The sequence below is a fragment of the Uloborus diversus genome, chromosome 1 (genome assembly GCF_026930045.1).
Source record: "Uloborus diversus isolate 005 chromosome 1, Udiv.v.3.1, whole genome shotgun sequence".
Lineage (NCBI taxonomy): Eukaryota > Metazoa > Arthropoda > Arachnida > Araneae > Uloboridae > Uloborus > Uloborus diversus.
In genome coordinates this window covers 264467116-264482230 of record NC_072731.1, presented here as the reverse complement: position 1 = coordinate 264482230, position 15115 = coordinate 264467116, and the positions used below count along the sequence as shown (strand labels likewise).

The 15115-nt window shown below is 33.9% G+C and overlaps 1 protein-coding gene across 1 annotated transcript in view; it reads left to right on the top strand.

Moving 5' to 3' along the window:
• The window catches only part of LOC129220517 (nose resistant to fluoxetine protein 6-like), a 34639-nt gene extending 22083 nt beyond the window's left edge, over positions 1-12556 (top strand). Inside the window, exons 9-15 of the mRNA XM_054854948.1 lie at positions 3336-3504; positions 5542-5621; positions 5741-5863; positions 7442-7562; positions 8513-8699; positions 11294-11436; positions 12255-12556. Of these exons, the coding sequence (XP_054710923.1) occupies positions 3336-3504; positions 5542-5621; positions 5741-5863; positions 7442-7562; positions 8513-8699; positions 11294-11436; positions 12255-12524 (1093 nt within the window). The 3' untranslated portion in view covers positions 12525-12556. The remainder of the gene's footprint in view (positions 1-3335; positions 3505-5541; positions 5622-5740; positions 5864-7441; positions 7563-8512; positions 8700-11293; positions 11437-12254) is intronic.
• Positions 12557-15115: the final 2559 nt, after the last annotated feature.

The window sequence follows — 15115 nt, the reverse complement described above, 5'->3', positions numbered from 1 at the left end:
GTTAATCAAGAAGAAGTAGGGAAACTTTGGTCAATTTGGACCTTTTTTATGCTGCACAAGAATTTTTTTTCCAGCGCTCTAAACAGTTTAATAACTCCAGTCACAAATAATTTGGTTACTGAGCTCGCTTAGATCTTTTAGAATTATCATTCTGACATTACCATATCATTGTGATTCATTTTGTACTTCGGAAAAGTTTAAGTCAGGGAAATTTTTTCGTGAACTTCACTGCAAATGTGTACTCACTGTGATTTTGGAATGTAAATTCAGGGTCCCCCCCCCCTCATAGCGATGGCGCACCCCTTAAGTGTGACGTAGTACCCATCAAGAATAAAAGTCCTCAATAAAGAAAGAAATACCTCTTAAAAAAACTGCCTTAAAAATTCCAATGACGCAAAGCTGCTCCATGGACAACCCCCCCATCCCCCCCCCCCCGCCTGTACACCCCGGTTAATTAGAATTTTTTTATGTGAGAGTTTATTGTTTTACTATTATAGAGTGGTTTCTGCGAGGTTTCAGAATTTTTTTTAAGTAATAGAAATTATTTTTATTTAAATAGAGGATTATTTCGTCTCCCCCCCTTCCCCCCAAAACCCGACGCGCAAAGTGCTGGGACTTTTTACCCCTTCTTGCTGGAAGGGTAAGAAGTAATTTGCAACAGGTTTCACTTTTTTTTTGGATGTTTGGGTTTGGCCATTTTTTGGCCTAATTTTACTGTACTAAAATGGATGTTGGTAAATTTGTGGATTTGTTCCCTAAGATCTCAGAAACTACCGGGCAGATTTGGCTGAAACTTTCACCATTTGTTCTTTTTGATTCTGGGAAGGTTTAAAGACCAGTTCGAAAAAAAAATCCGATTTGATAGTTCCTTTTTTATTCCAATTTAAGTCCCACTTTTCGCATAAATGCCTCAATATTGGGGTGAAAAAATACGTGCACATATTAAAATTGTGTCCATCGAAAGCGCTATTTTTTCTGCTGAAGATGGCATCTGTTAGAAAGTTCTAAGTTGTACAAAACAACTTTTTATGAGCTTTTTTGTTCCATGTTCGAAGGCTTTCATCAACCCAATTCATTATTTATTGCATAATCTCAACTCCTAGTTGATAGCTAGAATTGTTGCATTTTTGAATATTTTTGCGTTTTGTCTAACTGTTCGAGAGTTAAATCTTAAAGTAATGTTTTCCCACAAGATAGGCTAATAATAAATGGATTTGGCTGATCATTTTCCATTTAAACAGAACTTTAATGTAATTAATGTTTTATTATTATTATTGTTCTTTATGATTATTGGACACTTACTCACTATCCAATCAACCAGCAGAAATATCGCCAAAATTTTTGCAGAAAGATTTCAGTAGCTAATGCATTTGGCAGTTTTTTCCAACTGTCGCTGTTTTTGAACCAAAGACTACGCAATAATGTTTCTCAACTTTCACCATGTAAACAAACTATCGCCAATCAAAGAATCTTTAAAAAACTTCTCTTAATGTGTAACATAATCCAGAAACTATTTTAGACAAATCTCTAAACAGCACAAACACTTCCATAAATTTTTCTTTTTGCACAATTTCAAACAGTCACCAAATGTTACTACCCTTTTTGAGAGCATTTCGGTCAAAACTGTTAAGTGCCATTTTATGGTGACCAAAAATATCTCAGCATCTGGCGACAATATCTCTAACGAAAATTAGTAACGTATCGTTTTACAAAGTAAGGGAAGAAGTGGGGGCTTTATCGAAGGTATCCCAAAACGATTCCTGAAAATTTGGTAAAATCGCACCAAGAGCCCACAATGAATGAAATTTCCCAAAATGACTAAAGCAAGTATAAGGGGATTACGAGCGCAGCTACTTTTCTTTAATCACTTCGTACTTCATTAGCCATACAGAGAAGGTTTTAGGCTCCATGTTAAAAAAAAGTTAACAAATGAATCTTTTTAAACATGTGAAGATTAATTTCATATTTTGGAAATTCTTCAAATTTATATATGCTTAAATGTCGTGCTTTCGTTTTTAAATCAATACTATTTTGTTTTTTATAGTTATTGATATTTTAGTTTATGAGTAAGGAAGATGCTCGATTTTTAATCACGTCAAAAAGGTGTGTTATGAATTTTTTCACTTAAAACAGAAAACAAATACAAGTAGCAATAATATGAAAAAAAAAAAAAAAGAAACAAATATTGCAAAAAATTTAAAAAATGAAGAAATGAATAAAATAAACTTCATCCGCCAAAACAAATTAATTAAATTTACAAAATAACAATTGCATAACAAAATAAAATCGAAAGTTCTTGCAAAAGATTTAAAATTAAAGAAATTAGTATATATTTTTTTTAAATGTGAAATAAAATACATAAATAAAATAAATGAACAAACAAATAATGAAATAATAATAGTTTTTTGTTTCTCTTTCCCGTCTTTTAAATACATGTACCTTTCGCATGAGTTTATCAATATTGTAGCATTTTTATGTTTATTAGTTTTGATAACTAACTGATATACATCTGTAAAGTGAAATGCATGAATTTTTATAGCATGTTTCGCAGTTTCATATGTCTATACGGATAAAGTAATTTTAATTTTCGAGATTGTGTGTGTTAGCGAAAAGGATAGCTTTCTTTTTAAGCTGCAAAAAAACTCCAAATTCAAACGAATAATTTTATTTTAAAGCAAGTGAATGCCAATGGGGTTGTTTCCTTCAGTCAAAAGTACTACTTTTAGTCAGTGAAATTGTTAGACTGAGTAAAAAAATAACATTGACCCTGAAAATACTTTCATTTTCCCAACAGTTATTTTTTAATTAATTTTTAAAATGTCCGATTTTTCAAACAAGGCGTGGTCTTTATGACGTCACAAATGATGCAATTTGTGGCACATCTTTCCACCACGTTTCCACGTTATGATAATCAAGAAGCGAATTAAATATTGCGCTCTATGCTTGCTATCAACCCTATCGTTGCCAATACAAGTGAGTAAAGATGCGAATTAAATATTTTTCTCTGTGAATGGCAACATTGAATCGCATTTCATCATTTGTGATGTCACACGACAGAAGTGTAAACAATGAAAGCGCACCAATTTAAGTATTTTTTTAAAAATATTAAACTTAAATAAATTATTTAAAAAATTGTCAGATCTTATGTTTTTAAGCATGCTTCTTCAGAAAAAAAAATACCTTTAAAATTTTGGAAACGACCCAATTGTGCCCTGCAAAGTTATTCCTAAGTTTTTCAAATCTTTGAAAAAGCTTTCATTGTCCATACAAATAAATAACTAACGTTCTGTTTTAACATTCAAAAATAATTCATTGAACTTCCGTTTTTTTTGCAGATTAGTGCCAGTTTATGCTTCCGTTATAGTGGTTGTAATATTTTTGGTTTATTGCCTGGGATCCGGACCCATCTGGCACAGTAGCGTAGACCGATACATTGACGACTGCAATCATAATTGGTGGATGAATTTAGCATTTATTAACAATTTCTATGAAGCGGAGAGAATGGTACGCAATTTCAATTCAAATTTTAAATTAGAAAAAAACTATGACTATGTATTTAATAGGATATTATTTATGTTAATGCAATCGTATATTAATATGCTAACATGTCAATCTGACTTTCCATTTTTAGGAAAGCCAAAAACATTCGATTTTACAGGGTCATGGATGACGGGGGGGGGGGAATCTTTTCAGAAAAAAATAGAGATTTTATTCCAATTTTATAGCAAATTTTCGCAAACTGAAAGATTTAAGAGAAGGAAGTCATATTTTAGAATTTTATACCACAACAAAGATTTATTTTTTATGAAGTTTGCTTGTACTTTCAAAACTGATTAGAACTTAATGATTTTAAAAGTTGATTAGAATATATGAAAACACTAGAATTAAAAGAAAAGGCCAGACTGTATTTTTAACCGACTTCAAAAAGGAGGCGGTTATCAGTTCATACCGTATGTATGTTTTTTTTTTTTTTTGTCCACTCACAGAGTCTCACCTAATGAACCCATTTTGATGATTATTTTTTTAATGGATAGGGGATGGCTCAACTTAGGTCCCATTACTTTGTTTGACCATATTTGTCCTTTAGAAAAAAGTTATGAGCAAAAAACCAATAAATTTCATGCAATTTCCCTATTTAATGATTAAATTTATAAAACTCATTGTTATGAAAGTTTGGTGCCATACGACAGTAACATTAATAGTAATTGTAATGATAATTTTGAATGAAGGTTTCTCTGAAGCAAGCATCAAGTTGCTTCAGGGGGATATTTCGATAATCGGGAATCTGGCGCTGTCGTCTCATTTTTGGCGTAAATAATTTATTTTGGTAACCCTGCTGATTTATAGTAACCCTATGTGAGTTATCGAAATCTTCCCTTCTTCAGTGTCATTGATCTATAGTGGGGGTAAACCTAACCTGGAAGCGAGGTGGTGCAGTGATTAGAATCTGCTTATCCTTCACAATGCTACCATTAAGTTTGCCTCAACTACAGTAGTATTTCTTTCGTTATCATTTATGCCAATAACAGATGATCGGGGCTAAGTAAGAAAATACAGGGTTGCATCATGAGCAACTTAGATGCTGTGAAATGTAAATTAGTTAGGGAAAACGTAATACTTAAATGGTTATAATTAAATTAACTACACATAAATTCCAGAGAGGAACAAAGATATGTTTTTAGTGCCAATCGCTAAAAGTTTAACGCGTGTTTATAGCTTTTTTTTTTTACTATGGAGCATTTTTATGAAAAAAAAAAGGTGAAGTTTCATGATGGTAACTGCTTACTATTTCTGAAATACCTACATTTACACTAAAAAGAATGAAATAAAAATTTTTGAAAAAAAAAAAAAAAAATAGAACCAACTTCAAAATTGCTATAAAATGTGAAAAATAATTTTATTCTTTAAACACCATCGATAATGCTTTTAAACATAATTTTTGAAGTTGGCAGAAAAACAAAACGTGAAATCCAGTGTAACCATGCTTCGTTTTATATTTTTTTCAGAAAAGCATCCAAAGTTACGAATGAAACATTTATATCATTATTCAAATATGCTGTCATCAATGCATAATGTATGTGATAGTGGAGAAACTGGGCCTGGTTAAATTTATAGTTGTATTTTAGTTATGGCTGTGACTGATTTTATCTATCGTTTTTGCGCCAACATCAAAAATTATGTTTAAAAGCATTATCGATGGTGTTTAAAGAATAAAATTATCTTTCACTTTTTAGAGCAATTTTAAAGTCGGTTCTATTACTTTTTTTCAAAAATTTTTATTATAAATACAGATTCTCTGCGTGTTTCCTCTTTTAGGCCAAAAGGTTCGCTAACAGCCTTTTGTGTAAGAACTTCCGATGAGTTTAAATTATTTTCAGGATTGTTTTGAAAAACTTTGCTATGTGTTTGCTGATATTTATAGAAAGCTCTGTAACAATTTAAATCCTGAAGAAATCCCTTGAATAAAAGTAAAATAAGAGTAATAATAAAATAAACCATTGAATCAAAACAATATTACAATTTTAATCACATTTATTTCAGTGTCTTCCTCAAACTTGGTACCTTGCAGTAGATTTTCAACTATACACAGCAGCTCTCCTTGTACTGCTTCCTTTTTTAAGGTAAATTAAATTTAATTAGTTAACTTAACAAACTGTTGTTCAACTACTGAATACCACAGCTCATCCAGACATAGAGTTGGTTTCTGAAACGAGCAACAGACAAATGTTTGCTTTCCTAGGTGGCCAAAGTTGGGAATCTTTCTGTGCGTTCTTGGAATTTCGGCCTCGATAGTTTATTCCGGTCTGTTGACTTTTATGAAAAATCTCCCTCCAACCTTGTTAGCTGCTTTTCCAGAAGAAGAGTGAGTAGACGATTTTTTTCGCTATAATGATGGTTTTAGATTTAAGATATACTGATTTATAAAATAGAAGCGTAATATTTTCTAAAAAAGAGCTGATGTGTGCATCACATGACTTCCTTTTACTCCATATTAATGCCATTTTCCCATTATTGGCAGTTTTGATGTGGTTCAATAGGTTACTCTCTAAATATCACCAACAGTATCCAAATTAAAACCAGGTTTTAAAAAAAAATCGCCAAATTTGCCAAGTTGGCGACAAAACTTGGCGATCAAAAGACTGGCGATATATCGCCAAGTGTCCGCCAAATTATAATACCACTTGAGTTTACATCGAAATTAACAATGATTTCCCCTCAAAAAGGGGCAAAAGACCCATTTAGAAACACCCGAATGCAACCAAAAGGGGAGGTGCACAACTAGCCCCCACTAGAAGTCTACGTAATAAATTTCAACTTTCTAGGACATACCGTTCTTGAAATATGCGACATACATCCGCATATCCGCACATACACACAAACGCACATAAAAAAAATCGCCAAATTTGTCACTAAGTTGGCGACCAAAAGACTGACGATATATCGCCAAGTGTCCGCCACATTTTGACACCACATCAGTTTACATCGAAATTAACAATGATTTCCCCCCAAAAAAAGGCAAAAGACCCCCGAAACCCCCAAAGAAACACCCGATTGCAACCAAAAGGTCAGATGCACAACTAGACACCACTAGTTGTCTACGTACCAAATTTCAAATTTCTAGGACATACCGTTCTTAAGTTATGCGACATACATCCGCACATACACACATACGCACATGCATACATACGAACATACAGACGTCACGATAAAACTCGTTGCAATTAACTTGAAAACCGTCAAAATGGATATTTCGCGTGTCTATACGTTCTCAGTCACTTATCCACGTGTGTCGAGTCGAAAAAAGAATCAACATTTATTCGGGAGCGATCAAAATGGAAATTAAGTTCGAGTTTTCAGTGAAAGTTTTTCGCGAATTCAATACTTCCTTTTTCGTAAAAGGAAGTAAAAAGGAAGAAATTCCTGTTTGAAATAAAGCGTGTACAAAAAGTCCTAGACACATTTAAAAATATTTTCAACAAATTGTCGTTTGCATATGCGGTTTGCGCCATAATATTTCACAGGTTCAGGGATCGCAAAGCAAAAACTATGATTAATTATTACAATTGTGGATATTTCGTACTACATAGTTCAATCATTTTTTATGATTACTTCGTGTATCATTGTACATAATTTGAAAGGATATGATTCATGTATCTTCATTTTGTATGAACTTTTGGTGTAATTAAAACTACTTAAAATAATTCTGAAATTCATGCAAAGTAAGAAACACGGAATCGCCCCTGCAGAGAAAAAAACTTACAAAGAATAGCAAACTATGTTTCAAAAACTGTTGCCATTCATGAGTGTTAATTAGTCACAAAGAAATTAATTTAAAAAAAAAGTTTTTTCGCTCACAAATTTGAACTATTTACTTTTTGCATGTACTGATTCTCGATAGTTAATTTTATGAAATGATAACACGTATGCCTTTAATTTTTAGGCAAAGAAACAAATACTGGGCTGAGATTTTTTTTAGCCCAATCGTTCATGGAGGACCCTACTGTGTCGGATTGCTCACTGGTTATTTCATTGCAGCAAAACCAAGTCTGAAAATACCCACTGTGAGTAATTACTAATAAGTTTCTCAATCGGAAAACATATTTCAAGCAATTCTTCTAAAGTGGCACAAACAGTAGGGCTAAAAAAAAAATTGCATCACCCGTGTCGCAAAGGAGAGGAATATCATCCCGACTGCATTCAACACACAGTCAAGCATTCCGTATCCCAAATGATTTGGGGATGTATTTCTGATCAAGGAGTTGGTGGGCTTTACTTTGTGCGAGGAACAACAGTAAACGCTCAGGTGTATATTGGCATTTTGGAGGAGATATTGCTTCCTGCTATCCGGGATCAATTTACTTCAGTTCCAAACTCATTTTCAAGGATGATTCTGCCCCGTGCCATAGGGCAAAACTGGTAAGTAGCGATTCAAAAACCTTTATCCTGCCATTAGACTTAAATTGACGTGGGGTTAAGTAATTTTTTCTCTCTAAACTCACACGCAGGTTCAGAAATGGAAAAATGAGCACGGGGTCAGCAGTTTGCCTCGTCCCGGAAACAGCCCCGATCTACGTAAACAATGATCGGATTCCTGAGGTTAAATGTTTATTTCATAAGTTTTGCAGAATTTCACATACATTCAACTTTAATAGATCGACCAAAACTTCTCACCTAATTTCATCGTTGCGAAAATGCGAGGGTGATGCAATTTTGTTTACCAGCACTGTATTATTACTGAGAATGATGAGCTTCTTGTTCGCATTTGTGGTTAATTTTTAGCAATGAAGCTACATTTATACTTTAATGGTATTATTACATAGTAATTTTGTGTAAAGAAAATATTTTTACTGTGCTTTCAACGCATGGTGTAGCAAAAATAATAAATGAACAAGAACCTGTACGTCCGGAGTGCATTTTGATTGTTTCTATAAGTTAATATAGATAAATGTGTTAAACATCAAATCATTCTGCACTGGTCTTTTTACGGTACTTATTTACATCTATTTCTCAGGCCATCCAGCTGTTGGGATGGTGCATCGCTTTCTTCCTCAACTTCTCCGTCTTATATGGCATCACAAACTGGAACAAAGGGGTGGAACCACTGTTGTGGAGTAGAGTACTTTACGCGGGCTTCAGCAGAGTCGCTTGGGCGCTTGGTGTGGCTTGGATAATTCTGTGCTGCGTGACGGGGCATGGAGGTTTGTGTTCTGAAATTTTGTCTTCTACTCACTTGATTATATTATGATTTACTTGATTATGTCCGTTGTGCCAATAACGCTGCACAGTATGTTTTCATTTTGTGCATATTCGACTAAAATTAACGAATCTGTAATTATTTCTCTCATTTATTACGCACCTCTTTGCTCGCAATCTGAATTTCACGAACTTTTTAAAAACTGGGGTCGTTTCCAAAATTTTAAAAGTATTTTTTTCTGAAAGGTCACGTTTAAAAACATAGGATCTGAAAATTTTTTTAATAATTTATTTAAGAATTTTTTTTTTCTTGCTGATGACATCACAAATGATTAAATGCCATTCAGTGTTCCCATTCACAGAGCAAAATATTTAATACGCATCTTTACTCACGTGTATTGGCAACGATATGCTTGATAGCAAGCGTAGAGCGCAATATATTCGCTTGTTGGTTATCATAACGTGGAAACGTGGTAGAAAGATGCGCCAAAACGCATCATTTGTGACGTCATAAAGAGCACGCCTTGTTTAAAAATCGGACATTTTAAAAAATTAATTAAAAAATAACTGTTGGAAAATTGAAAATATTTTCTGGGTCCATGTAATTATTTTTTGCTCATTCGATCAATTTCAATGACTAAAAGTAGTACTTTTGACTGAAGGAAACCACCCCATTCAGTGACCTCCAAATAACTACCTCTAAGAGAAAATTTCATTGCTGACAACATATTTCACAAACCACTTGTGAACGTTCCATTTTCGTACCATCAAACATAAGTTAAATGATAATATTTGTAAAAAAGCTCTGAAAAAGTTGCTTTTTTGTGCATCGCAGGAACAAATTCTAAATTTTACGAAAAGCAAAGGTAAATGAAGGAAGTTTTATTGGCATTTAAATCAATGAAGAGTTTGAAAATGAACTTTCAGAAGCCGGAAAGAAAGCCTAGCCGATATTGTTTCAGTGTGCGTCTCCTAAAAACGGTACGCAATGTGTTTTTTTGAGTTTAATACATAAACCAAATTTTACAGAATCTAAAGGACTAGGGAAAAAATCAAAGTTTTACCATGTAATGTTTACTGTTTTTCGTTTAATTAATTCCTTATATAAACGTAATATGTATGTTTATTATAACGTAAATATGTATGTTTTTTTTTGAGCAATCACGATTGCTTATTGCTTTCATTTGACTGTTTTTGATGTCCTATCATTTTTCCCACCGCCACCCTCCACAGCATCACCGTCGACCGGGTCCTCACGATGCTGCACCTCTAGCGAAAACAGTCTCCAGGTTTCGTCAATATCCTACACTTACACGCATACATACACGCACCTACACACATATACATATATACACCTACACACATACACAAACACACAAACACACTCACATACACACAACTACCCACACACTTATGCCTGCACACAGACACAAACACATATGCCTACACACACATACACATACCCCCACACACACATACACACAACTACCCACACACACATACACACAACTACCCACACACTCATGCCTGCACACAGACACAAACACACATGCCTACACACACAGATACAAACACACATGCCTACACACACACACACATACCCCCCACACGCAAACACACACGCTTACATATACACACACACTCGTGATTGCGAAAAACATAATTTGAATTCAAGATGACAAAATTCAAATTAATTTTTTTTTTTTTTTGCAAGCAAAATAATGCTTGCACTTGTATAAGAAATCACATTAATAAAAGATGAAATAACTGAAATAGGTTTTCGAGATAACATTTATAAAAGACGTTTATTTATACAAAGCGTTTCGCCAGCTCCAGTATTTTAAACTTTATTTTTTCGTTCGACATAAAAGAAAATATTTCGGTTGAATCAAATTGTTCTCTTCTCAACTCTTAGACAGGACAAATAAACAGCTACATATTTCCTCATTTCAAAATCGAAATCTAGCTTTTTTATTTTCAAATTCTTATGAAGTTATTTGTTATGTTTTTGACTTATGTTTCCTATTAGTGCAATTCTTTGCACAACTGTCTTTCATGCTTTTATTTTACATTATTTATGAGCTTTGAGAGTAGACTAAAACAAAAATGGTGCTGAAACTTTTAAGTTTCCGTTTTGCTGTGTCATAAGAGATCACCCATTTAAGTAGCAGGTATTTTTTGCTGCGCTTGTGATATAATAGATTGATCTTCACTATTTGAAATGTTAATAATAAAATAAAAATAAATAACGCATGAAATGACGAAAAAAGGGATTTCTAAACAGAAAGTATTTATCTTTATGCATACTTTTTCGAACATGTGTGAAAACCTTTTGCGTATGAGAATTTAAAAAAGAAAATGAAAAAAAAAAGGGACCAACCCTCTTCAATGGAAGATAGATAGAAGTTTCAAAAAGAGCGCATGAAAATTGTTTTATCTCTCTCTTACTGATTTTTGAGAGGCATAAAATTTTTCTAACTACAACTATTTTGTATCTTTTTGACAGAATGAAGAATTACGGTAAATTCACTTTAGTTAATGTGATGACTGTTGACTACAACTACTACGCAGCATTTACTAACTTTGTATGTATTTTCAGGTATAATCAACTACATACTTACATGGAAAGCATTTGTTCCTTTAAGTCGACTGACATTCATTGTCTTTCTCATCCATCCAATAGTGCAGATCATTATTGTCGGAAATTTACGTACACAAATACAGTTGGACCATTTCGTGCAAGTAAGCTCTCTCTCTGACTATATCCATAACGAGCTGATGTGAGCATCACATGACTTCCTTTTACTCCAATTTAATGTCATTTCCAGATTATTGGCATTTTTTAATGTGGTTTATTAATTTAGTCTCTAAATATCAACAACAGTAGCTAAATTGAAACCAAATTTAAAAAAAAAAATCGCAAAATTACCAAATTTGTCGCCAAATTGGCGACAAAACTTGGCAACCAAAATATTGGCAATGTATCGCCAAGTGTCCGCCAAATTATAACACCACTTGAGTTTCAATCGAAATTACCAATGATTTCCCCCCAAAAAAGGCAAAAAAAAACCCTTTAGAAACACCCGTATGCAACCAAAAGGGGAGATGCACAACTAGACCCCACTAGGAGTCTACGTACTAAATTTCAACTTTCTAGGACATACCGTTCTTGTGAGTTATGCGACATACATACGCACATAAATACATACATACAGACCTCACGAGAAAACTTGTAAACACTTTCTTAGGCACCTATCCACGTGTGGTCGAGTCGAAAAAAAATTTCATTATTCATTCAGGGGTGAGCAAAATGGAAATCAAGGTCGATTTTTGAGTGAAATTTTTTTTGCGTATACAATACTTCCTTTTTTTTGTAAAAGGAAGTAAAAAAGGTTTAAAACATTTTTAAACTCTCAGACACAATTTGAACCACTTTCGCAAGGATGACCCATTTCTTGCTATATATTAGGAAAATTTCAAGACATTTTTAGTGCTATAACTTTGAAAAGCGGTCGAAATTATACGAATTAAATATCTTTAATGATTTGCTTCTTTTGCAGGTCTGGCTTTTTTTCGGACATCTTTGTGTCTCCTTCGGGGTGGCTTTCGCAGTAAATATGGTAATCGAAGCTCCAGCTCTGGCATTGGAAAAAATTGTATTGTCCAGATTTTATAAAAGAACAAAAGATGTGTCTCCAGTTCCTGATAAAAGTGTTTCAAATGAAAAAATAGCACCTGAAATGGAGGAAGACATCGCAAACAGGCCTTCTACGGTTGTGTACGACGAATCGTTAAAAGCGTATAAAAACAATTTTATATGCACTTTGTAAACTTTTTTGCAAACTCAAATGATAAAAAGATATTTTGGTACTATGTTTTATTGTTACATGTTTAAATTGAAGAAAAATACTTTGCTTTTAATTTGGAAATTAGTTTTCTCATTTCATTACTTCCTTTTTACTTTCTTCTATATCTAATATATAGAAGAAAGTATTGGATTCGTGCAAATTTTCGAATTTTGACGGATTCGAACGTTTTGAGGTGTGCTGAGTCCATTTCGACCATTTTTGGAAAATGTCTGTCTGTCTGTGTGTGTGTATGTATGTATGTGTGTGTGTGTGTATGTATGTGTGTCACGTCTGTGTGTGACCAGTTTTTTGTGGCCGCTCTACAACAAAAACTACCGCATGAAATCGAACGAAATTTAGTACACATATGTGCCCCTATGTGAACTTGTGCCCATTAGTTTTTGGCGCGAATTCCTCCAAGGGGGGTGGAGCAATGGGACGTTTTTCGAGTTACGCGTGCTTGCTATTCCTCAAGAAGTTACTGGCGGAATCAAACAAAATTTGGTCCATATGTTGGTATTAACAGGAACAGGTGCTGATTCAATTTTGGTGTCAATAACTCAAACGGGGGTTGAGCTATAGAACGTTTTTTGTCGTCAATTGTGACTGCTGTATCTCAAGAAATAATGAACGGAATGAAAGAAAAATTTATCGGCAAGTAGCCCTTAGTGGGTATAAGAACTGATTTTATTTTTGTGTCAACAGCTAAAAAGGGGGTAGCGCAATCACCCGTTCTTTTTTTTCCATTTTGAGTGCCCTATCTCAAGAAATAATGCTACATTCTGGTTGAAATTTGGAATATATGTGAATCCATATGTAAACAGGCTTTGGTTCTATTTTGACGCCGATCGCTCCAAGAGGTGTTGATTTTTCTTTTTTTTTTTTTTTTTTTTTTTGCGAATAAAAATATTTTTATTAATGCAACAATAAGAAAGATAAATCGTAAAAGATTGTCGTCTGCGTATTTCTCGTGATTTTAATTGTATGGAAATGATCGGAAATATTATCTCAATGATTTAAAATTTTTAACTGTTGCCATCTTATGTTTGTTAACAAATAAAATATTTGTAATTAATTCAAGCAAGGCTTTTAAAATAACTTTCAATTTTCGCTCTTTGCTTTGCTTTTGCAATAATTCAGACATTGGGATGGTCGTCAAGCTTTTGCATGTGTAATTTTGTTTTTGTTGGGAATATTGCTTCCTCGTCAAGCATGGGGAGGGATCAGAAAAAAAAAAAAAGAAAAATATAGAAGAAAGTTTTGTGATGGCCACAACATACTAGTTTTAAAAAAGGAATTGTTGTATTCGCAAAAAAATTTTCACTCAAAAATCGAGATTAATTTCCACTTTACTCACCCCCGAATGAATGTTGAGTTTTTTTTTCGACCTGACTACACGTGCATACATACCCAAAAACGTATAGATGCCAGAAATATCCGTTTTGACGATTCCTGAGTTAAGTACTACGAGTTTTCTCGTGACGTCTGTATGTACGTATGTATGTGCGTATGTGTGTCGCATAACTCAAGAACGGTATGTCCTAGAAAGTTGAAATTTGGTACGTAGACTCCGCGTGGGCTCTAGTTTTGCACCTCCCCTTTTGGTTGCATTCGGGTGTGTCTAAAGGGGCCTTTTGCACCTTTTTTGCGGGGAAATCATTGTTAATTTCGGTGCATACTCAAGTGATGTTATAATTTGGTGGACACTAGGCGATATATCGTCAGTCTAGCTAGTCAGGTAGCTAACTTAGCGACAAATTTGGCGATTTACTTTTTTTTAAAAATCTTGTTTCAATTTGGCCATTGTTATTGATATTTAGAGAGCAAACTATTGAATCACGTTAAAACTTCCAATAATGGGGAAATGACATTAAATTGGAGTAAAAGGAAGTCATGTGATGTACACATCAGCTCGTTTATTTTTAATTTGGAACCGCAAAAAAGATATATTTGGCTCACGTTTACTGATGGCTTAAACTATTCGGTTCACCTTCAGTCGTAAGAATTCTAACACCTCATGAAACCTGAGAATGCATTGCAACACAGAAAATACGTTAAAATATTTTCCAGTTCACAATCCTGGAAATATTTTGCGAGAAATTCTGTGATATTTCGCAAGATGATCCATGAAAATTTCTTTTCATGCAGCTTAAGGTCTTATTTTACGAAATCTAATTCGTTTGAAACTGGATCATTTGCACTGAATGTATGGCGGCGAACAAAGAACACCCACTTCTAAGCTTGGAAATGATAAAAAGATATATTGATATCTGGGGGCACGGCAGTGCCCCCGCCAAGTCGAGCGCGAAGCAAACACTGCCGTACCATCCTTTACTGGAACCATTTCGCCGCATTTTCAGACTCCTATTTGAGAACCTTCTGATGAGACCAGAACGCAGAAATTTTCGTCATCTAGTAAGCTATAATCACATACTTAAAATCCGAAATTTCAAGTCTGTAGGTCATTTAGTTCCGAAGTTAAGCGAAAGCAAAGTTTCGCATTTATGACACTCACTCACTCACTCACTCATGATCATCAAAATAGAACTAGTACTTCCCATAAACTCAGAGAG